General features: G+C 35.5%; 1 protein-coding gene across 1 annotated transcript in view; it reads right to left on the reverse strand.

The window, feature by feature from the left end:
• MPP7 (MAGUK p55 scaffold protein 7) overlaps positions 1-25,595 on the reverse strand; it is a 268,281-nt gene that overhangs the window by 26,242 nt on the left and 216,444 nt on the right. The window contains exon 12 of the mRNA XM_020990515.2: positions 11,382-11,552. Coding sequence (XP_020846174.1) covers positions 11,382-11,552 — 171 coding nt within the window. The remainder of the gene's footprint in view (positions 1-11,381; positions 11,553-25,595) is intronic.

The following is a 25,595-nucleotide window of genomic DNA, read 5'->3' on the forward strand; positions in this document are numbered from 1 at the left end:
AAAATAGGGGGGTTGGGAAGGTGTGCTACAAATGTGAAATGCATGTATTTTCATTTGAAGTCAGTGCATTTTTAGTTTTACCTATCTGTTTTACTTTATTAGAGACCTCTCATGAAATGGGAATAATGTGTAAATGTAAAACAAAACACACCATTAATGCTTAAAAATTATCTATTTATGGATATATCTATATCTATATCTTGAAGGAGGGAAGAAACTTCTCCAGACCAGATTTAAGGTAAAAGGAGCCAAGACAAGTGGTACCAGTTGTGTTCAACATTTGTAATATTTCACCATCTTCAATGTTACGAAAAGCCTATGAAACGTGTGGGTAGAGTAACGCTTTTCCAAAAAATAATATCCACCGTCTAATAAAATAAATCAGATATTTATTAAGTACATATAAGCATCTTAAGAGGGTACTTTAGAAATCTTTTTTGCCTAAACTCCTAATATCATAGATACTAATACTATGTAAAGTGTTAAGAGATACAGTCCGTACTTGGGTAATCACGATAGCAATTTGGTGAGGGAAATGACTTTTGAGAAACAATGAAAGGACAATATAATATAGTATATTGTTAAATTACCCTAATTTGCATGGCATTCTAACTGAATAAGCTGTTTATTGCTGGAGAGATAGAGAGTGATGGTTGACCTACTCTATATTATTTCAAATAGAGCTACTAGTTCTATATTAAAGGAAACAAAATTTACAACTTGTTTCATAAATCAGAAGATGCTCTATTTATACTATTATCTTAAGGTAACATTGTATATAGGTCACCTACTCTCAATCTTTGACAGCAATACTTACATAAAATTTTCATATTCATTTTATAGCCCAGAGGCAAGACTATCAGTATATTTGTCTGAATCTCTTAACTAGGGTATTATGTTCACATTACATTTTAAATGAAATATTCTATTATCTTTAAAGCTATTAGTCATTAATATACATGAATGTCCTTTCTCTGTATTCCCACTGCCTAGCACAGAGCCTGACACAGTTTGTTGTGTAATAATTACTTAATGACTACATTTCACACCTCCTACATTCATATTTAAGCTAAGTCAACAGTTTTCAAAGGATTATCCTTTGCCAAAGAAGCTTGAACATATCCTTAATTCATGATTCATGAGTTAACTTTCATATCTGCCCCAGACTTTAGCTGGATTTTACTTTATAGTAATTTCATCCTCTCTATCATCCTCCTTCCCCCATCTCTCTCTCTTTCTCACACACACATGCTATATTCCTACACCTATTGTAATATTCAAACTAGCTTTATATTTCTCAAATGATTAAATTCCCATCAATTCCCTTACAAAATTGCTGCATTGTCTAATAGATTTTACTATCAGAAACGTCTCTCAATATTTAACATGCATTTTCTTTTTCTTCATTTTATCCTATAACTTGTAGCTATAGCCGCTTGGGCAACATTAAATACATTCTTTGATTCTTTGGTGTTTAGACCCTTAAGATATTTGTAGATGGCTATCATGTTTCCCTACTAGTTGTCACTTGGCCAAGTTCTACATATTTAGTTCTTTCAAGTTTTCCTCATAAGTTGCTCCCTCTGGGCTCTTAATCATTCTTATAGCTCTGGTCTGAATGCTCTCCAGTTTGTCTACATCTTACTACTAGGAAGGTGCTTAGATCTGAACACAATTTTTTTTGCAATATAAGGAACCTCAGTTAAAGTCTACCTCTTAACAGTCTATGAATTAATCCACTAGCACATATGCACTTATTAAAGTATATAACAACCTTACCAGTTTAAATCTACTGAGAAATGCATGTCACTTGGACAATTAATAATTAGGGAGAGATTTTTATTTTTAGTTTTTATCCCTTTGATTAGTAACCCTTGAATGAAATGCATGTCTTATTTTATATGATGTTTAAAATTAGCAACACAGGAGTATAATACATTTAAGTAGTCAATAAAAATAAATTAGGAAGTTTGATTTTATAATTTTCATCTAAGAAATAACAATCGTAAAACATCTAATATCAGATTCTTTAGCCTACATATTTTCATCCTAAATGAAAGGTAGACAGATTAGTTCTATTTATACATACACTTTCAGTCCTCCCTTTCAACCCAGGGAGGGGCAGGTGTGGGGACAGGAGGGGTGCCCCTGGCATATATAGCAATCTGTTTTCAAACGAAAAAGAACCCCACTGCCTGTCATCTTTATTGCCTCATTTTTTACACTATTCTGAAATAAATAGGAGAACTGGAGTGTTTTCATTGCTTCATTTCCAATTTTTTTTCCTTTTTCTCTCCTGAAAATATGTAACTGCTTATGCTTTGTAACAATACTTAATTATCACTGGCAATACAAGTATATTTTATTAGTATTTCATTACTATATATTTCCTGAAAGTAATGCAAAATTTATAAGCCTGAGTGTTCTTCCCCCCCCCCCAAATGTGGCCAAGAAAGGTGTGAATATTTTTCTGATAATTAAATTCTTGGCCATACACATTTGAAAACAAAAAAAGGGATAAAAGGGTGGGAAACTGCCCTAAGACCAATATCTAGCTTAGCGATGTGAGTTGTCAGAATTTTGAAACTAATATGATGAAAGTTTTGCTTTTAACATCAACTTAAATTTCTTCCAACAGAATGATTAATTACTATTTGTGAGAATAGTATAACTCTGACAGTCATTTATAACTATTAAAGTGCTAATAAAAGTATTTTTTAAAAGGATTATAAGGGAATTCGTATAGACAATTCTTATTTGTAAAGGAAAAGTGTAGACACTAATACTCTCTCAAAGCTGAACTAGACAAAACAATTCCAGGTTACTTAATGTTTTTCAAATTTAGAGGGGTCTCCTTCTGAAAACAACATAAGGTAACATATGGTATCCTGATTGTGAACATAAAACACGCTATAATCATTATAATAAAAAAAAAAAGCAACCAAAGGATACTGCTATTGATAGGTTGACACCACAAGAGCCAAACTAGTTTTATCACAATGCTAAGCAGTACTCTGGACCGAAAGACTAGAACCATGCTTCTTATGTCACTTTCAACACATATTAATGACAAAATTTTTTTTAGTTGGGAATAACTCTGACAAACTCTCCCCTAATGTTAAACAGTATATCATAGTATAACACAGGAAACACTTCTTTCTATTTCTACTTACTATCTCTCTTTGTGTTTCCTGGAACTAATATTAATGAGCACTGAGCACAGGAGGATGAATGCTGCTGGCACACTTGCCGCTTTTCACATGTGCTCACTTCCACTGTACCTGTATTGCTTAACACTGCTAGTTTTTCCACATTTCACCCAAGACATTTTTATGGTATTGGCCAGACTTAAGCTACTCTTAATATCCAGAGAAAAACATCAGAATTACTGAAGTCTGCAATAAATTTCTGAACTGCTTTTGTTACTGAAAAAGTACACTTTCTTCATCTGATTTACTGCAAACCAAATCAAATGAAATCTCTAGGTATTCTGTAGATCAGACAGATGTAATCTGTTATAAAAAGTCTACTTATCACACTAAGACTGCTCTATTTGTTGACGTAGGTGTAAAATTAACTCAACCATGTTATTACATGTATTTGACCCAGAATCATACAATGATCACACTAGTAGGTGGTTAAAATTTAGCTTTGGAGAATGACAAATCTGTTTATTAAACTAAATTTAGAGTTCTTTGGATTCAAACTATATAAAAATACAGCCACTTAACAGTTCACAACAAATCCTGCTAAAGTCAGATTTCCCTTACTCTGCTGCTCTCATAATACAGGAAATACTCTGCTAATGAAGCATCAAATTATATATCAAAGGAAAGTAAAAGAAAAGGAGTCAGAATCTTGCTGAAAGAACTATGTTCTTCCATTGTTGCTATTTAGAATGAATTTATAGTATAAATATTTTCCCTGGATAAAAAAGCCCCTAGCCACATTTGACCTGTATTTCAGAGCACAGACAGGCAGAACTGGATCAATGAATGGATAAAAACAAATCTGGATCTATCAGTGGGAAAAAAATAAACACAATAAAAAGACTAATTATGAAGTGAGGGATCACTTCATAAACTAGGAAAGTGCAGTGGTGTAGGACAGAGTGCTGGGCTTGAAATCAGAAAGAGGTCAGTCCTTGTCTCTGACACTTCCTACCTGCATAACTTTTGGCATATCTCTCGTCCTGGGAACTATAAATCTGTAAAATGGGAATAATACCAATAACGGCTACTTATAACACACAAAAGTACTCTATTAATGTCAGCTTTACTTGTGTGAAATAGGAGAATGAATGAAAAAAGGGTATAAGATAGTGTAGCTAGCTTGATAATTCTTACTGAGCTTCTATCACTTAACATTTACCTTGATCACAAAAATGAGGGGTAGCTAGGGAGCACTGTGAATGGAGTCCGCAAGAATGAGGGGAAATCCTGCCTCAATCACTTATTAGTAACGTGACTCATGGTGAGTCACTTCACTTTTCTCAGTCTCATTTTCTTTATCTGTAAAATAATAATTGTACCCATCTCCTAGGGTCATTGTGAGGACCAAATGAAATAACGTAGGTAAAGCATTTTATAAGCTTTAATGTGCCTTATCAGAGCTTGCGATTATAAAATCTTGAAACTACAGTCTATGGTAAGAACTTTAAGACTGCACAAGACTTTAGTGCTATATCAAATAAAATTTGAGATAACACCAAATTAAATACAGACATTAAAAATTATGCATCCAAGCTTCATTCAATTAATTTTACTTTAATATTTTCATTAGTGGTCAAAAGGCATCATGGTATAGTCGACTGAAAGATGGCCTTGGGGCCAGGTAGATCTGAGTTCTTTGTCCAGCCTCTGACAAGCATTGGCTGGGCAACCCTGGACAAACCCCTTAACATCTCCTCTTCTAACTGGCAAAGAAGGGGCCAAACTGCATTGGTTGAGGGGGTTTCCTCACCCAGGAGTTCCCTTCATTGTTTAAACCTTTTTAACAGGTCCAATCTTTACCCCTATTTTCATGAGCAGTGAGGTAATACCATACTTAGTTATAAAGGTGATCACATAACAATAAGGTTGTCACAGCAGAGTATTATTATAATCTCTTAATGATGTTAAGAAATTATTTTGGTCTGTGTAACGTGAAGTAGGCAACAACTATTTTCTGTCATTAAGTGGCTTTTTGTCATTGGTCTATAGTAGCTGTTCTCAGACATTTTGGTCTCAAAAACACTCCTTTGTACTCAAAATACGCAGAATTATACTTTATACTTTTTTTTTTTTTGCTGTTTGGTGAGGCGATCAGGGTTAAGTGACTGGCCCAGGATCCCACAGTTAGTAAATGTCAAGTGTCTGAGGCCAGATTTGAACTCAGGTCCTCCTGGTCCAAGGCCACAGCTCTATCCACTGTGCCACCTAGCTGCCCCATATACTTTATACTCTTAAAAGAGCTCTAAAGGGTTTTTGTTTATGTGAGTTATATCTATATGTTTCAGAAATTAAAATGTCTTAGTATTAATCATGAAAATCATTTTGATCTCATGGACCCTGCAAAGGTCTTAGTGACCACTAGGAGTCCCTGGCCACACTACGAGAATTACTGGTTTATTGGGAGCAGGAGTCTCTAGGCTCATTTTTGTTCTTTGAGACTGACTTTTCCTCTCCCAGTCTTGCCATTGATCTGGCCCAAGATCTTGAAAAAAAAAAAAGAGGTGGGGAAGAAGGTAACAGTGTACTTTCTTTTTCAATGAGATGAGTAAATGAAAAGCATTTATTCATTCAGCTAAAAATAAATCAAAACAAATTTATTAAGCATCTACCATGTGCATGGCTCTATGGTATGGAGTGGATACACAAGTACAAAAATAACAATCTTTACCCTCAAGAAGCTTACAATCTAATAGTGGGAGACAACACATATACAAGAGTTTTTGTATGGGAAGTCACAGTGAGTGAAAGTGAGTGCAGCCAAAGGGAAGTCAACCTACGCTTTCTCCTATAATTGTTTTTGTTAAATTGTAGTTTTTGTTGAGAAGTGGCATGGTATAGTGGAGGGAGGGCCCACAGGTTCAATCCCTGAGTCTGACACATCCTGTCTGTGTGACCTTGGGCAAATCACTTAACTTCTCTGTGCTTCAGGTAAGTTTCTCAGACTATAAGCTGCATACAAGGTGGCAATCTGGATTGGTAGAAGGAATTTCTTACACCAATAAAATCACAGACCTAGTCGCTGTTTCTATCCTTACCTGTAGTTCCTGTTAAGCACATGGAAAAACAAACGTTCTTATAAATGTATATTTACTTAAACTACTTTTAAAAAACAATTTTTACATAACATGTAATCATAAAATACAAATGAAATGAAGGTGAAGTATTTAATTTTCAAGCAAAAATTTTAAATACACAGAAATATTTATTATTTTTCCTTTCATGCCTTGTAACCTAATAGAATGTCACAATTTTTCTCAAAATCTACAAGAAGAATTTTAGGTCTATTATTTATTAGCTTTAGCAATAAAAGTGCAGTATATTGTTGGTGTTTTTATTTTTACAAAAAGTTTTTTTCTTCAAGGTAAGATTCAGTATTTTAAAAATGTTAACTATTACTAAAGCGAAAAACTCAACTTAAGGCATTAAATATCTAAAATAACTCTATGATGACACCTTTGTTCAGAATGTACTTCTTGATAGAGAAAGAAACTTCACTGAAACTGTCATGGAAAAATGTCTGTGTGGCAAGAATGCTATTAAATTTTTAAAATTTTACACTGTTTGGAATGGGACATTTCCAAAACCAAGAGAAAATTAAATAATTCTGATGAAAGTTTAAGGTTCCCCACTGTCCTATTTTTCTCAAGTTAATAAACTCAGTCTATTTTTATTTCTTGAACATTAAACTGAACTGTGAAAATTATATATATTTAAATGGGATGATGAAGAAAACAAATAGCACTGTTTCATACTTGTTCAACAGTATTTGTTTATTTCAAGACTTTTGCAGCATTTAAATTTTATTAGATGTTATATCAATTATCGTCTCTACAACAGCCATCAAAATAAAGGGCCATAGGGAAATTAGATTCCAAAAAAGGGAGCCATTTTGGTATCTTCATTATGCTGTGCACAAGGTAGGAGTTTATTGAAAACTTTGCTGAACAAAGTTCACCAATGTCACAATAACTCACAGTATTATTTATTATTAATTATTAACAATTATTAATTGAAGTAGACACAACATAAGATTATAAGCCATTGTCTTCAGTGTCTTATTGCTAATTGAGCCTAGTCACTCTTGTAAATTACTGCTCCATAACTAATCCAACTTCCCAATTTCTTTATATGCTATAACTAAGTAGCTAAAATCTGAGTAGTAAGAATATAAATGCTAATACTATGAAAATGAAAAACCTCTTTTCTTTATTTGGCAAAAAATATCTATATTAGAGACAAGCAGATAAAAAATTTGGTGGCTTGTAGATTTCTTATTACATTTACATATCACAAGGACAACAAATAAAAAATCAGAATCATAGCTAATGTATTTCAAATAAACTATATATGGAAATTATTTTATGAGCTTTGACTCAACAGAAGAAAGCAAATATATGTAATTTTAAAAGACAGATTTATAAAACAAGTCCAGGTGTCACGGGATTAGAGTGTATAATGTAATGCTCTGCAGCATACCTAAAATGGAATGAGAAACACTCTAATCATCACTCTCTGACAGTCTAGGACTGACATTTCCAAGTCCTACATTTGCACAGGACATTCCAGATGTAGGGAGTCTTATAAATCCTTTAGCTCATAGGTTACCAAAAAGTCTGCTTCAGTTTTCAACTTTTTAATATTATTTTGCATCCTCTAAATTCTAAGTGAGCAAATGTTGTTAGCTGCATAAGTGAGACTATTGATCTTGGAGCTCATAATTACATGTGAGCAGTATCCAAAGATAATAGGATAAGAGACCCTCAGTTTTATTTAGATCTATTTAGATAACTAATGTTAATGTAAAGACAATCAAGGCCCTCTACAATAGTGGTTTCAAACACAAATAGAACATAAGGATCCTTAAGAGCACATACTGACTTAGAAAACCACATATTAATATTACCTATGTTCTACTGTACTTTTTTTGGTTAAATATTTCCCAATTATATTTTAATGTGGTTCCAATCAGACTCAGGAGTGTTTTGGATGCTGCCATAGGCTTCATATTTACTCCACAATTAGGGGCCATCATAACCTTTCCCATTTTATCACTCATTTCCTCATGCTATATGTTCTAATTAAACTAGACAGTCTTCTGTCTCTTCACCATAAACAATACTCTCATGTCTCTGCTTAGATTGTTTCTTCTTTCTTCCTAAGAAATCCTCCCTCCACACCTTTGCCTATTGACCTCCTATCTATTGGTTAAAGGCCAAGTATTTCTCCTCCTTTAGGAAGGCACAGGGTGATGGATATTTTGGCCACAGCAATTCATGAAGACCACCTACCAGGACAGAGAAAGATTTTTAAAGGTATTATCGTTATTAACAGCTCTGCACTTCCAGGAACTATGTGTCCTCATTTTCACTCAGTTAATGTTGTTATGCAGACCTCCCTTCCCCTCCCTTGCTTTCCATCTCTTGCTCTCAGAACTGTCAACTGTCATCTCCTATAAGTGTTATCTACTTCTATTAAAAAAAGGCATACACTGTCAGTGCCAATGCGCCTTTATTCCTCTCTAGATTACACTCCTGATTCTCCCAAACCTTTTCTATAATGTTCCAGAAACACATTCCCTGAAAACTCACTCTACCCTTGGAATTCACATATTGAAAGTATCTTCTCTGCCCCCGTGGCCTCTCCCTCTGATTGGCTGGTTCTTCCTAGACCCTCCATTTTAAGGTGGAAGCTCAGGCCAGTCATGTCCTTATTGCTCTCCAGGCTGTATTCCTGACCTTCTCAGTCCTCCTCTATAATCTAACACCTTTCTTTGTTAAGCTTCTAGTTTTCAGCTCCCATCAGAATGGTGTCTTCTCTCTTCAGAACGCAAGCTCCTGGGATCACAATCAATACATAAACATTTATTAAGTGCCTATGTGTCAGGCACTGTGCTAAGTGCTAGAGACCTAAAAAGAGGGAAAAGACAGTTCCTACTCTCAAGGAGTTTATATCTAATGAGGGAGACAACACACAAACCAATATATACAAAGCAAGCTCTGTACAAGACAAACAAGAAATTAGAAAAGGAAAAGCACTAGGATTAAGAGGGGTTAGGGGAAGGCTTCTTGTAGAAGGCTGGATTTCAATTTAGACTTAATTAAAAGGAAACTAGGGAGGTCAGTAGTTGCAGTAGAGGAGGGACAACACTCCAAGTATTGGAGAACGCCAGAGGAAATGCCCAAGCCAAGAGATGGGCTGTCTTGTTCATGGAACAGCAAGAAGGCCAGTGTCACAAGATCTAAGAGTATATAATGGGGAGTAAGGTATAAGGAGACTGGAAAGTTAGGAAAGGGCTAGGTAATGAAGGACTCTGAATGCTAAACAGAGCATTTTGTATTAGACCCTGTAGGTGACACAGAGCCACTGGAGTTTATTGAATTGGGGGGTGAGAGGGGAGGATGACCTGATCAGACCTGCATTTCAGGAAAATCACTTTAGTGGCTAAATGGAGAATGGACTGGAACTGTGAGAGACTCAAGGCTAGCAAACCCACCAGCAGCTATTGCAGTAATTAAGGAATGAGATGATAAGAGCTTGCACAGGATGGGGTGGGGATGGGGGTAGGTCAGAGTGTCAGAGGAGAGAAAGGGATGAATTTGAGAGATGTTGCAGAGATGAAATTGACAGGTTTTGACAACAGCTTGGATTGGGGTGTGGGTGGGGGATGGAGTGAGAGATAATGAGGAGAATGAAGAGTCTAGAATGACCCCTACGTTGGGAGCCTAATTGACCAGGAGGATGGTGTTTCCTCTACAGTAACAGGGAAGGTGGATGGTGGGGAGGGTTTAGGGAGAAAAATACTGAGTTGTTTTGGACATGTTGAGTTTTAGTTACCTACTGGACATCCAGTTTAAGATATCTGGAAAGCAGTTGGAGATGTGAGACTAGAGGTCAGCAGAGAGATTGGGCAAGAAAGGTAGACCTGAGAAAAATCAGCAGAGCAAGCTTGTATTTGTATTCATAGTCTTAGCACAGTGCCTGAAACTTAGTAACTGCTTAATAAATATTTATTGATTTCTCTTGATAATATGTTCAGAGGGGAGAGTTAACTATTTAAAGACTAGCACACTAGCACTGTTGGCAGACCTATGAATTTGTCCAAATATTTTGGAAAATAATTTGAAGTTCTAAAGTCTAAACCATACTTAGCCTTTGAACTAGTGATAACAACATTAGGCATATTCCCAAACAAGCTGGTCAAAGACATAGGGAAAGATTCCATATATATGAAAATATCTATAACAGCATTTTTTTTAATAGTAGCAAAGAAATGGAAGGAAAGTGAATGTCCACAGATGGGAGAAAAGTTGGAACAAATTGCGGTACATGATCTTAATGGAATGTTACTGTGCTACAAAATGGTGAATATGAAGAATGCTGAAAAACTGGGGAAGATGAACTGCTAAAGTATGAAGTAAGCAGTGCTTATTTACCATAAGGAGCACAATAATGCAAAAGAAAACCACCAACAGACTTCAGGACTCTGAGCAATGCAATGCCTACTTGTGACTTAAGAGCATGGAGGTGATGTGCTCTTTCTGCCTCTCGGAAGAGAAGTAGTACACTACAGGCATGGAGCAGGGCCACACAGCGTCAAATACAGCCTAGTGTTTTTTGTTTTGTTTGACTATACTTACTCATTATAAGGGAAGTTTTTATTGATATGGTGGGAGGGAAGTAATTGGGAAGTGACAGTATTATTTTAAAAGTATCAATAAAACATTACAAAAATATTCTTTGTTAAAAGGGAAGGTTATATGGGGAGAGATTATTGGGAAGTAACAACAATATAGAAAAGAATCTGTGAAACTTCTTTTCAAAAGGAACATACCATTTGTCCTAAGGTTAGGAAAAAAAAATGCAAACACTTATAATTTGCTACATATCAAAAGTACAAGATAACTAACACTTCTCTGTTTAGAGAAAAGCTGGGAAAACCCAAACCAAATGGATTTTTTTTTTTGCAAATAAACCACAACCACAACAACAAAAAACCAAGAGTGTCATACTTATAAGAATGTAAGCTGCTTGGAGTCAGGAATTACTTTTCACTTTTTCTTCATATGCTTAGTTCTTAGAAGAATATCTTACTAACCATAGATACTTAACAAATAAATGCTTGTTAAATTTAGTTCTGGTTTCCTCAGAATTAGATAGAAATAAACTTACCAACCAAAACAACCAGTCTATATTTCTCATTATTTTGTCTCCTATATGGTGAAACCTCTTCATATGTTGGGACATCTGCTGTATCATACTGATCACTCTTCTTGCATTCATACATAGACTTGTTTGTCTTCTTATCTTTTCTACTAAGACGGAAGCTTCTTCTAAAACCAGCTGGAATTTAAAAAAATTATTTGTATTTAAAAGCACAGAAAAAAACTTCAGATCCAGGAAAGAACCAATTACTACATTGTTACAAATGTGTCTGATAAGAAGAAGCAACATTTTAAATAATTTCATCCAAAGGATATTTTGGAGGAGAATCATACTTCATTTATTAATATAGTTTATATAGGCATTCTAATATTATATTAGTCTTAAGCCATAGAACATCTTTTTAAGTAAATCAATGCATGTAACTATACAACTTAATGAACCAAAATAAAGAATTCTTTAATAATTACATCAGCCCAATTATTCATGGTTCTGATGTTGAATACATCCGATAAAAAAAAAGTTACATATAAAGAAAAGGACTTCAAATGTTAACAGGCACATAACCTCTTTCCCATAAATCCTATATTACTTTATAGCACATGTACAACAGTAATAACATCCTTGTGGAATAGGTATAATGGATAATTTCACAGAGAAGAGAACAGTCAGGGAAGCTGAAGTCATAGAATGTGCCTATGGCTGCAAAGGATTGAAGTTATACAAGTCCAGTGAGCCTTAAAAATCAGTTTAGACTGTGTGTTGTGTGCATTCATCATTAGGAAGATTAACTTTAAAGTACTTAAGGGAATGATACCAGAGTCAATTAAAAGGACTCTACTATACATCTACTACAATACGAATATTTAGAAACTTTATGATGAGATTCACTGAATCAGAATTATGTAGGGAATAGAGTGCTGGACTTAGCAGAAGACCTGCCTCAGTTACCTGCTACCTTGGTGATCCTGACACGTCACTAAACCTACTGCAACCTCAATCTCCTCATCTATAACATGGAGATAATAGCAGTACATGCATCATGGTTGTAAGGATCAAATGACATAATACGTAAAGTGCTTTGCAAACTTTAAACGTTTATATAAACAAATCAAACACCAGGTCAACTTTAGAACATAAGAAATATGTACTTTCTTGGAACTAATGTTGCTATACTGATCAGAAAACAAAGTGAATTTTCCTTTTTGAATGCAAGCATATTTGGTAGTAAAACTGAAGAATCTTTTACTGATTGGTATGAATTTAAATTTATATAAAGGGAAGATAATAATGTTTAATATCATGCTTAAGTCATTAGCTAAGACTCAAAACAAAAAAAGCTTTATGTGTATTTTTAATTATCAATGACTAAAGGCAAGAATCAGAATTCGAGCAAGGAATTACAATCTAATACATTTAAACAGAATGGTTGAAATAAACATAATTTTTAAAAAGATGCCTGATTCATACAGGCATGGCACAAAGATTTTAACTTTGGGCCACAAAGAGTCATTTTTGTTTCTATGGAGATAATCAGGTAGTTTGGGGCAAAGATTTATGCATGAAACAATCACCGAAGAAATCTTTTGAGGACAGGGATATCAGTTTGGTAAGGTGATTCAGGAAAACAGCTTTAGTGACACAGACATTTGGGGAGATGTCATAGAGCTGGGATGGAAGTGACATGTTAGAAAGTTTCTGTGTATACTGACTTTGCCTACTGGAGGAAATGCAGAGTAGTTTAAAAAATAGGAGAAAATGAATGTGGGGTTTGATGGGAAAGATTATACTGGAAAAACTAAGAGGAAAAAAGTGATTATCAGACAAAAGTATTCTAAACAAAAGGCAAGATGACAAAAAGGGAAAGTAGTAAAAGGCAGTTTCTCATTTTGAAGTCGGTGAAAGTACTCTGAACACAAAGAAATGAGATTCTGGAGATGTAAATAGGCATATGAAAGGACAGTGATAATATGGACATAAGACACGAAATCATATAGAGAAAGAAAATGGAAAGAAAAAAGGAAAATATGAATTCAAACCTCTCTTTAAAATGATTAAAAGTACAAAATGTACTCTGTCACTTCCTCTTGTCCCAGTATTTTAGCTCCTTGAATGATGCCTATTCTTGTAGACATTCTACTGGTGCTCAAAATAAATACAGCTCTGGCAGCCACGTGCCATGGAGCCCCCAACAGTTCATCCAGAAGGCATTCTTCACTTTACAGAATCAGGGCATTTAAATCTGGAAGGGCCTTTGTAGATCCATCTAGTCCTCTTCTCTCATTTTAATATGAGTCAGAGGTTTTAAGCAACACATCTACAGCAGGGCCTCAGTGGTGGAGAAGGGACTGGAATGTTGACCTCTTGATCCCAGCTCCAGTACCCATTTTCTATTTCCCTTGTAGAATTTTCACTGGAGGAAGCAGGGAGTCAGCTACCCTCCTCACTGCATGGTAGTTCCAGACAGCAAGAGTAGGTACCACATGGAGGGTTCCCAATATCCAGCACCATTATGACTCTGGGGAAAACTAAGGATGAGGGAATGGAATTATAACTACTTTTACAGCTAGAATTTGGAGAAATAATGAACAAAATGATGATAAAATCAGACAGATTTAAAAATTTACTTCCATGGTGATAATAATTTAGTTATTTCTAACTCATTTTATTTTTGCTTTTCTAAGAGGCAAAAAGAAGTTAGCTGGGGAAAGAGAAACAATTTCATTTAAAAGTAAGTGTTTTCGGGTTTTTTAAAAAGGCTGCATTATGTTCTATATATGGCAGAAGTCTTCTGGACCTATTTGTTACCTGGTATATTTCAGGTATTCATTAATTGTTATTAATTTATAAAAAGAAAATTTATTTGTTTTATACATTTATGTTCATTTTAAAAGCACCTTGACACATTTAATATGAGATGAAAATTAGTCCTTTAAGTGGTTTATTCTACATCCTTCTACAGCAGAAGTTAAAACCCCAAAAGATGCACACGTCATGCCAACAAATCGCACTTTGATTCTACTCCCAAGTAGCACAAAGAATTATGCATTTCTTGTTAAATTCAGTTGAGTTCTGTGATTAAAGAAAACAATTTTAAAAATTGTGTCCATACTCTGAAAATGAGTACAGTTCTCTGTAGATGACCCTGAGTACATAACCCAAGAACCACATAATCCTATTTCATCTCAAGTAAGGAATTCTTAGTGGCATCTGGCTTGAAGAAAAAAGGGAGCTCCGTGTAAGAATGCAGTTTTACATAAAATATATTTTCCTTATATTTCTTTCACATTTTTGTAATTTATAATTGGCTCAACGTTTTTATGGACAGTATTTTTCCATAGTGCTTACCCACAGCTGCTAGAAATTTCCATTTTTTGGAGAAAAAAAGGAATGGCACATTTACTTTATTACAATAGGAGAGTGATATTGCAGCACCACTTCAGCTGAGGATCAGCACCATTAATCCCAAGCAGACACAAGAGACTTCTCTTTCCTACAATGTTTTTCCATTAAGAATAATTTATGATAAAGGTTAATTATTTTCATGGGTTTTGATTTTGTCATACAATGTTTCTGCTCACTTAAGAATTACTTTTAAATTCACAGACAAGGAAGGACAGAACAAGGTGATCGAATGCTTTAATTGAGTTGAGTTCCTTAATCACAGTAATTAGTAACAGGAATCAGAGCCCATCCTGGAGGCAAAATAAAACAAAGTTATTTAGTTCAAGAGGAAGGTTATGTCAGACAGATCCTGTGCTATGACTATGGCACTAAAAGAACAAAGTCTAAGAATAATCAAATGTCACACTGGAATATTCATAACAGCAGGAAGAGTTGATGAGGTCCTTAGCTCTTTTATTTTGAACTACTATTGTAACATACCTTTTCAGAGTGGCTTTATAATTGTTGGAGACTAAAAATCTATAGTTTCATGGTAGGACTTTCATTACTTAAATTACTTACCAATTTGTTCATTCAATCATGCATTTATTCATTCATTCAATACATTTATTGAAAGCTTATTACATTTAAAAGACAATGCAAGATACAAGGTCATAAAGAATACTCTCTCCAGCATTTTGTCCACAAAAATCTATGATACAAGGAAAGTTATCTACTGAACACCATCACTAGGTACTAAAAATTTTATTAACTACTGTCAAAAGGTGCACATAGTTTAGTCTGTTTTATTAATAGTCTCATTAAAAAATACTTCTATAATATTTTCAATCGAAAAATCAAATCAATGAGGTAGAATTTAAATCTAGGGATCCTCAAAAAGCTAGATTATTTACATTTATGTAAAATTTTTCTTCTACATATTAAATTTTACACTTAGGTTTAAGTAATTACAAATTCCTGCTACCACAATAAGTTTTCAACCAAATATAAATGTATGATAGTGTTGATATTTATATAACTTCAAAAGTTGGTACTATATCTCTACTAATATCTTACTCCCATGTCTTTTCATAATGTGGAGGTGCCATATTATGAAAACATGAAACAAACAGTACCAGTTAAATACAAACCATGACAGTTAGGAGATGCAGTAGATAGAGGGCTGTGCGGGGAGTCAGTAAGAGCTGAGTTCAACTATAACTTCAGACACTTAATGTATGTGTGACTCTGAGTAAGTTACTAAATCTCTTGTCTGCCTCAGTTTTTTATCTGTAAAATAGGGATCAGAATAGTACCTACCTGCCGGAGTTGGTGTGAAGTTCAAGTTTAATGTAGTGCCTGGCACACAGTAGGTGATTAGTAAGTGTTTGTGCCCTGGTTCTCTCACTCCCCTGCCCAGTTAGAAGGGTGTGGAGGGCAGCTTCTGCAATGGACTACACATCTGTATTCTGAGGAGGCACCTAGCTAGTTTTGGATTGGCTCATTACCTGAAAGTTGGCCATGTGGGGATCATGTTCTTTTTAGTCACAGCAATTCAAGACTATTAAGGACATGAGGATTTGCTATTTGTGTCAGTTACGGAAGCACTCAGGCTAACAAATGTAGATCTTTGTAACTACTGCAGGGAGTGACCTGTTAGTGACTACTAAGACCAACCCAAGGGAGCACCAGGGATTCTGAGCTCACAGATTCTGCAGTGTAGCATGTATTTATAGTAGCATGGTATTGTGAAAGAAGATGTAGGTCTGGTGGCAAAGGTCAGGGGTTCAAATTCTACCTCAGGGAATTGGACAAAAGGGCTCCTGAGGTCATTTCTAGCCCCAGCTCCATGATACTATGATCTTAAAATATATAGATAAGTGTTTTTAACACCACTCAAAAAAGACATGATTTTAGATTTCCATATGTTGAGACCATTATGGCAAAAAACTAGGTTTTGTGAGCCATAACATTAACCATAAGATCTAAATAACAAAAATAATACTAGCTAACATTTATACAGTGCTTTAACATTTGTGAAGTGTTTTACATATGTTATTTTCATTTGGTCCTCAAAGCAACTCTGTGAGGCAGGTTTTGTAATTATCTCTCTTTTAAAAGATGAGGAAACTGAGGCTGAAAGACTACACAGGGTCACATTATTTAGCAGGCATCTGAGAGGCAGGATTTGAATCCAGACCTTCCTGAGTCTTCCTAGTACTGTCTACTTTGACAACTAGCTACCTAAAAATAAATAGTAAAAGTAAAATGGGCACAATAGGACTGAGCCAAAAATTATAGTACAGTGAGGGGAAAAAGAAAAGTTTACCAAGTTGATAGGAAAAAATAAGTTCTATAAGTTAATAATGGAACTTCAGGTTGGAGTACAACGAATGCAATGGAGAATAGCTAGGGGATGAAGAAAAAAAGAGGAAAATGGCCAGGATTTTGGAATTTAAAATGGTCGCATTGTTGTTAAAAACCTTAATTAAACCTGAGAAAAAGTTATTAGATTTTATATATAATTTTTTAAAGGGGACATGTCTTATTTCTTATATATTATTTATAATTCAAATGGGCTATTTTGTAAAAATAAAATCTGAAATAATTCAAGACCACCCTGTGTTTTACAGAAGCCAAAGGAATCTAAAACTGAGCAGTCTCTAGAAGCACATATTGATATGAACACATACCATTTGGGGGAGAATTTTCTTTGTTTTCTATTCACAAAAAAGAAAATAAGCACATTTTTAATTTTAAGATTTTAAAAATCAGTTACTTCCCAAGTCTCGTTATATTTCCTATAGTTATCTAACCTTTTAAAATAAATCTCAGGCATGATTTAAAGGAATGCCATCATTAGACTTCTAATGTTTAAATATCACATATATTTAAGCATTATGTAGGATGAATGACCAAAAATAAAAATCAGATCACAGCAACTTGGATAATAATTCATGTTATAAATGGATATTTTTAAACATATAAAATAAGACTCCACAGTCTATTCCCTTAGACTGCATGACTCCTGAAGAAATAGAAATCATAAAAATTTTCAAATTCCTTTTTCATTTCCAGTATCTTTCCAAGCCAATTTTCTGTTTTATTTTGCAGTGGAAGATCATAACTGTGATCAAAACACAGCTGCCAAAAATGCTGTGTAAAAAAAAAATTACTCATCTCTAAAATGATTTGATTCTTTTGGTGAAATAGTAAGCATGCTCTAGTTTTAAACTGCCTAGTGGCTGTCATGAAAACTGGAAAACTCAAAAAGTATTCATGAAAACTCCCATTAAAAAATATTTCTACAAATTTATCTGGGCACCGGTACCCAAAAAAAATCCAAACAGCTTTAAGTTATTATGAAATTTTTCTCCACAGTAAAAAATCGAGTTTCAATTTAAAAATATTCTTATTGCATTTCTTATGCTATCACAGTAACAGAGTCCTAAAAGACACACACAAAAAACCCCCAAAACTGTGCAATTCAAAACCAGTTACAAGGAAGCTTATGAAAGATATAATGCTATTTGAGAAATGCAGCTTCTACGATGTTCAACTTCTATGCTGAAACTACCCCATAAATACAGAGGAAATTTGAAGTGAAAACAGAAGTACTAGTAGCTACAGCAGGAGGAATGAAAAGTTGTGAAGAGAGTTTAAAGCCGTAAGGCTAATGGAAGAAAGTGTTAGGTGCAGGTCTGAAAAAAACTAGACACATCTGAACAGGCTAATCAACTTCATTACTACCTATGTGCTCACTATAAAAATATACAAAATATAAAAAAAATAGAACACCAAAATAACATAATACTTTGACATAAACTAAATAACTTCTCATGCACTTATTGATTTCATACACCCAAAGAAAAATTTCTGAACATGTGACACAAAAACCATACTCGAAACATTAGCTGATTCAAAAGGGCTAATGTGGAAATGTAAAGAACAAGTGTTCATATACTACAAATACCTTAAAATCTTATTAATTTTGCTCTCAAACTTGCAACAAAAACAGAAACTCGGGGGCCAGTTATCAACTGGCCATAGGAAAACAGATACAAATGTATACACGCACACGCGCGCGCACACACACACACACACACACACACACACTCACTCACTCTGTCTCTCTCTCTCTCTCTCTCTCACTCAAGGGGAGAAAAGTTCTGATCATGATGGCAAAACTGTCTTCACTGTATAGCAGGGTGCCATTATATATCCATGACAAACCTTAGGAAAAGTCAATCGGCTGAAAAAGTCAAAGAAGCAGTGGCTTCCTACTTAAAACTTCGAAATGATGAAAAAAAATCATAGTATGTTCACACAAAATTAAAGTTTTAGTAAATTAGTTTGAAAGTACACTGGTTTTTAAATATACATTTTCTTCAACTGAAAATTTGCTAGACAAATGCTGTGCCTTACTGTCAGAGGAAAAAATTCCACATAGTATGCCAGACTTGTTGGAATTATTCAGAGGAGTCTTGCTAGCTCAAGACAGCCAATATGTTGGTGAAAGAATTCCTCTACATTTTTCTGAATAAGTTCTCTTTTTAAAAGTAACATAATATCTACTCAAAGGTAAACAAAAATGCATTAAGGAAAAGATTAAATGTTGTAGAAAAATGAGATAATCATTTATTATAGTTCTTTGATGATTATAAGCTAAACAATTTGACTTCTCACTCTGCATATACTAAAGGACAAAATTATACCTATCAAAGCAGTCTTAAACTCTGGAAAACAGTAAATAAAAATATTTTAGATGGAATAACAAGACAAAGACTTTCTTATCTGTACACATATATGGTAAAAATAAAGCAGTAAAACACAATGAAGATATAGACTGAATTTAAAGCTTTTAAAACTGAGCTTGTATTAAAAGCTACAAAAGCACTTTCAGCGGGGAAAACTTTGTATGAGAGTAAATTTCAGGACATGGTTTACAAGGTGGTATTTATCTATCAGATTAAAATTAATCTACGTACAGGTAAGAGAAAGTACCATTAGATAAAATGCTATGTAAATATAGCAAAACTGGCTCCAGGACAATCCTAGATTCAAAGAAAGTTTGGTTAACAAAGTTTTACAAAAATCATATCACTGTATCATATATTTTCTATTCAGTCTAACAGGGGTGGGGAACCTGAGGCCTCGAGCCCACATGTGGCCCTCAAAGTCCTCAAGTGTGACCCTCTGACTGAATCCAAATTTCACAGAACAAATTCTCTTAATAAAAGGATTTGTTTTGTAAAACTTGGACTCAGTCAAAAGGCTGCACCCAAAGACCTAGAAAGCCACAGGTTCCTCACCGCTGGAAAAAAAAAATCCCTTCTTCAGTACTGGACAAGTGAACACCTAGCTTTTGCTTGCAGAATTCCAGTAACCATTATTTCCCAAAATAGCCCATTCCATTTTAGGATCAATCTAGTCATTAGGAAGTTTTTCCTTAAATTAAACCTAAATCGGCCTTTTAGACAATATTGATCTAATGCTCCTACTTATACTCTATGGCCTCAAATGGAACAAGCCTAATCCCTCTCCCACTTGACATACCCTAATAAACTTGAGGTCACTTATCTTCTCTAAGCTAAACAGCAATAGTCCCCTCAACTGACAGGGCATGAACTTGAGGCCCTTCACCATTTTTTCTAATAAAACTATAACCGAATTTTAGGAATACACATTTCATACTGAAGTTTGCCTGCAGTCTTTTACATTTTTATTGTATCAAACTACTGACTTGGTTCAAGAACTGTCCTTGTCAGCTCTGGTGTCCTGATTTTTGGTTTAAAAACTGAAATTGACTATAGTCATTTCCTAGAAGACAGGACTGCACACTGGTTGAATTTTTTGCAATGAACAATCCTGAAGGGCAAATTCTTTCTATAAATGTTGGCCATGTAAAAATCACTCTAAATTCAAAAGATCTTGATAGTGGGAGAGAGAAAGGATCTCAACAGTTCTACTGTTCTGCCATCACAAAATAATTACTTTCTAATTCTTTGCCAACTATATTAGAGAAAAAAAAAACTATTTTACAACTACTCATGGAGGGAAAATACAAGACAACAAAAATGAAGTACAGGGCAATTTAGGCCAGGAAATAAAGTGGGGAGAAAAGGGCCTAAACAGAAATCTTCTCTACAACATCCCTAACAAGTGTTCATCCAGCTTCCTTTTATCAATTAATCTATTATAATCAAAGAAACATTTCCAGTGAAGGTAGGAAATTCCACATTTGGGGAACTATAATAATTAACTATAAAAAGCAGCTGTGGGATTGAAGTCAGGTAGGCTTGGGTTAAAATCTGGCCTCTGACACTTGTTAGTTGTATGGGTTAACTTTTATGTTCCCAAGGCAACTTTCTAGACATTCACTGAGTCACAGACCTTCACGTATATTCAGTTACTCAACAAGCATTTATTAGGTGCCTACTATGTGCCAGGAGGACACTAGCATTAAGTGGAATCAGCACAGACTTCTTGTAGAAGGTAAGATTTAGCTGGGACTTGAAGGATGTCAAGGAAATGATGATGAAATGGAGATGAAGAGTGAGAGAGTTGCAGGCATGGAGAAACAGACTGTGCTAGCACTACTTTCTGATGCCAAGCAAAGGAAACCTATTATCTCCTATCCACAACAGAACTTCAAAGACATGAAGATGGCTATTATACGTCTCCAAAGTTTTTTTTTCCTGAAGAGAAACATCCCCATTTCCTTCAAATGAAACTGTCTGGTGTGGTTTCTGGTCTTCTCACAATTCTGCTTGACTTCTTCTGCAACCTATCAATGTATTTCCTACAATGGGGCCACCTAAGAGTGAAGACAAGACTCCTAAGAGAATCTGATCAGCAAAGTCAAGCAGGCCAGTCACCTTCCTTCTTTCTGGACACTGTGCCTCTAGTTAGGCAGCCTGAAAGTCTATTAGCTCTCTTTTATTGATGCCAAGTTGCACTGTTGATTCATTTTGTACTTGCAATCAACAAAAACTCTTAGACCTTGTTGACATTAACAATGCCTCCTTCCTCCTATACTTGTGCTATTGATTATTTTCTTTACATATTCAACTTCAAACAAAACTAATATAATTAGGAAAACAAGGCAAGCAGTTAACTGGGAAAGATCTTTGTATTAATATCTCTGATAATCAAGTATCTCTGATAGTCAAAATATATAGAAAACTTACATATGTATGCATATATGACCAAAAACCAATTCCTAATATACAAGTGGTCAAAGGACATGAATAAATAGTTCTCAAGAAGAACTGCAAATTAATAACACCGATGTGAAAGAATGTTCTAAATCAATAACATTAAGAGAAATGCAAATCAAAACAAGGTTTAACCTCACTCCCAATAAATTGGCAAAAAAGACAAAAGATAAGAGCATATAATATTGGAGGAGTTGTGGACAGATGGTAACATTTATGCACTTTTGGTGGAACTCTGAATTGATCCACCCATTCTGGAAAATATTTGGGAATATGCTAAGCAAGTAACTAAAATATCCATACCTTTTAACAAAGAGATCCCATTTCTAGGCCCCCAAGAGGTCAATGATAAAAACATAGCCCCCTCTGCCCCTGCAGAAAACCAAAATATTTATAGCAGCAAAGATACGTAAGCAAAACAGATACCCACTGAAAAAAGACTAAACAAGTTAGATATATGAATGAATGGACTATAACTATGCTATAATAATAATAAAAAAAGACCTCCCTCCATCCTTTGCAAAGGTGGGTGATTATAGGTATAGAACCCTACCTATAAAGTCAGACTTTTAGAATAGATGATTACTTTTGCTGAACTGTTTCCCCCCCCTTTTTATTTTCTAAATAAGGGATGGCTTCCTAGGTGGGGGGGGGGGGAAGATACACTGGAGAATACAGGCACCTCGTGGAACAGTGAATAGAGTGTTAGGCCTGGAGGCAGGGAGACTTCAGTTCAAATCTGTCCTCAGACACTTACTAGTTGTGTGACCCAGACACTTACTAGTTGTGTGACCCTGGTGCAGGTCACAACTTCTGGTTGCCTCAATTAATAGTAAAGTGGAGATAATAACAATACTTATCTCACAGGGCTGCTGTGAGGATCAAACGAGATATTTGTAAAAAGTGCTTAGTACCATGCTAGGCACATAACAGAGAGTTACAGATGCTTATTCCATTTCCTATGAGTAAGGTAAAAATAGAAGACATTTTTTTCTTAAAGGAAAGGTTAGTCTTTAAGCTGTTTTTGAAGTCCTTTCCCCTTAGCACCTTCACCCCCACGGCCTTAACTACTCATGTACTCTATGCAGATGTCTCTATACCCAACTCCTCTTCTCTCTCATTACCCTGAATATTCCACTAGCACCTCAAATTCAATATGTAAAAAAATAGAGCTTATTATTATCTTTTCCTTCCCCACCTAAATTCCTACTTTTGAAGAAAGTCTGGGGATAGAGTTGAGGAAAAAGAGAATTCCAAGCATGAGAGACAGCCAGTGAAAATTCCCAGAGTAAGGGAGTGTCGTGTGAAAGGCACAACAAGGAGGCTACTGTCACTGGGTCACAGAGTCATGTAGGTAAGTAAAGTGTAGGAAGGCTAGAAGGGCTGGAGGGGGCCAGGATAAAAAGAGGATTTCATGTTTGGAAGTTATAGAGAGCCACTGGAGTTTACTGAATAGAGGGGATGACAAAGTCAGATCTGAGCTAATTTAGGAAGATCAATTTGACAACTGAGCAGAGGATGGGCTGGAGAGGGGAGAAACTTGAGGCAGGGAGACCAACCAGCAGACTATTGCAACCATCTTCACCAGGGTGATGGCAGTATCAAAGGAGAGGAGAAGGGTATGTGAGAAATACCGTGAAGGTAAAAATGATAAGACCTGATAAGCATATGGATATGAAGGATAAGGGGGAGTGAGGAGCTATCAGTGACATCAAGATTGCAAGCCTAGGTAACTGGGAAGATTGTGTGTACTTGATATTAAGACGAAAGTATGCAAGAGAGGAGGCTTTGGCAGCGGGGTAGGGGCTTGGAGGTGGGAGAGGAGGCAAGAAAATGAGTTCAGTTTTGGACATGCTGAGTCTGAAATGCCTACAGAAAATCTAGTTTGGGATTTCTAAAAGGCTTTACAAATCTTAAAGTGGTATATAAATAATAGCTATTACTATTACTATATTAGGGAGGCAGCAAGATGGAATGGAAACAGTTATCAGAATTCCATCCTTATCACTTCTTAGAACCTTTGTAACTTCAGGCATGTATCTTTTGGGGGCCTCCATTTCTTCATGTGTGAAATAAAGAGGATTAGACTTGACTTCCAACATCCCTTAAAGGTCTAACTCAAATATCTTGTAATCTCTTATCCCCTGTCAGCTTCTGAGAATTACCTCCTAGATTAGTTCTCAGGCTTCTAAAAATTAATGTTCTGATCCAGGAAAAATGGCAGAACCATTTGGTATGAGAGGTGAGTAGAAGTCAAGATAGCAAAATCGGGAACATGAAGGACTGTCCCACTGGTGGTACCACTTGATAGAAACCTGGCCTACTGCAATAGCCTTTTGAATGTCCTCCCTGCCTTTTTATTAATCATCCCCCATGCCTGGAATGCTCTCTTTATTTTCTTCTACTGCCTGCCTACCTAGTCCAGGGGTATGGAACCTGAGGCCTTGAGGCCACATGTGACTCTCTAGGTCCTGAAATGCAGCCGTTTGACTAAGGTGAAACTTCACAGAACAAATCCCTTTAAATAAAAGGATTTGTTCTGTAAAACTTGGACTCAGTCAAAAGGCTGCACCCAAGGACCTAGAAGGCCACAGGTTCCCCATCCGTCTTAGGCTTTCTTCAAGACTCAGCTCAAATCCCACTTACTGACCCTGGCCTTTTATGGCCCTTTCCCAGCCTCATGTTAATGCCTTTCCTCTGAGATTACTGGCCACTTCCCAAACTGTTTAACAGTCACAGAATGAGTATTTGAGGCTGGATTTGAACTCAAGTCTTCCTGACTCCAGATCCAGTGCCCTGCTACTGCGCCACCTAGCTACCTCAAAACATAAAATCATCTCTACTATAAAATACACTCTCCTCAAATAGGCATTTAAGCCCCTGTCTACAATATGGCTCCTGCCCACTTTGACAGCCTTATTCCACATTTCTCCTTTTCAAATATCCTATACTCTAGCCTAGTAGTGTCAAATTCAAATAGAAACAAGTGCCACCAACTCATATAAAAGTATCTCTCTGGGCCACATAATGACTTAGTTTTAAAATATATTATTAGCTATATTTTATTGCATTTTATTCATTGATTTTGTTAAATGTTTCCAAATTACATTTTGATCTGGTTTGGGCCACAGTCAGGTGTGCTGGGAGGCCATCTCTGCTCCAGTCAAACAAGGTTTTCATCCAACATTTCATCGTGCACCTCTGTGCATTTACCCAAGCCCTAGGCCCCTGCCTGAGAACCACTTATCACTTACCTCTGCATCTCAGAATCTTTATCTTGCTTCACGACTCTGATCATGTACTAAGTTCATTCTGAAGCTATCACTGATGCCCAGGGTAATGATGTCTCTCTCCCTCCTCAAATTATCTTACATTTTTTGAGTATATATTACAATTCTCCTTCCCCCAGGTGAATGCAAATTCCATGAAGGCAGAAATTGTTTTATTTGTGCTTCTGCATCCTCAGCATATAGGATAAGACCTTGCACACATTAATCAATTTGTAGATATTTATTGAATCAATACCATTTTTGCTATCCTCATTGCTTTTAATCTATCCACATTTAGCTAGACCTAAGAAAAACTGAAACCTGCAGGATAAGCTAACATAAAAATAACCAAA

Source organism: Phascolarctos cinereus, unplaced genomic scaffold (assembly GCF_003287225.1).
Source record: "Phascolarctos cinereus isolate Bilbo 61053 unplaced genomic scaffold, phaCin_HiC Scaffold_1;HRSCAF=81, whole genome shotgun sequence".
NCBI classification, from domain to species: Eukaryota; Metazoa; Chordata; class Mammalia; order Diprotodontia; family Phascolarctidae; genus Phascolarctos; species Phascolarctos cinereus.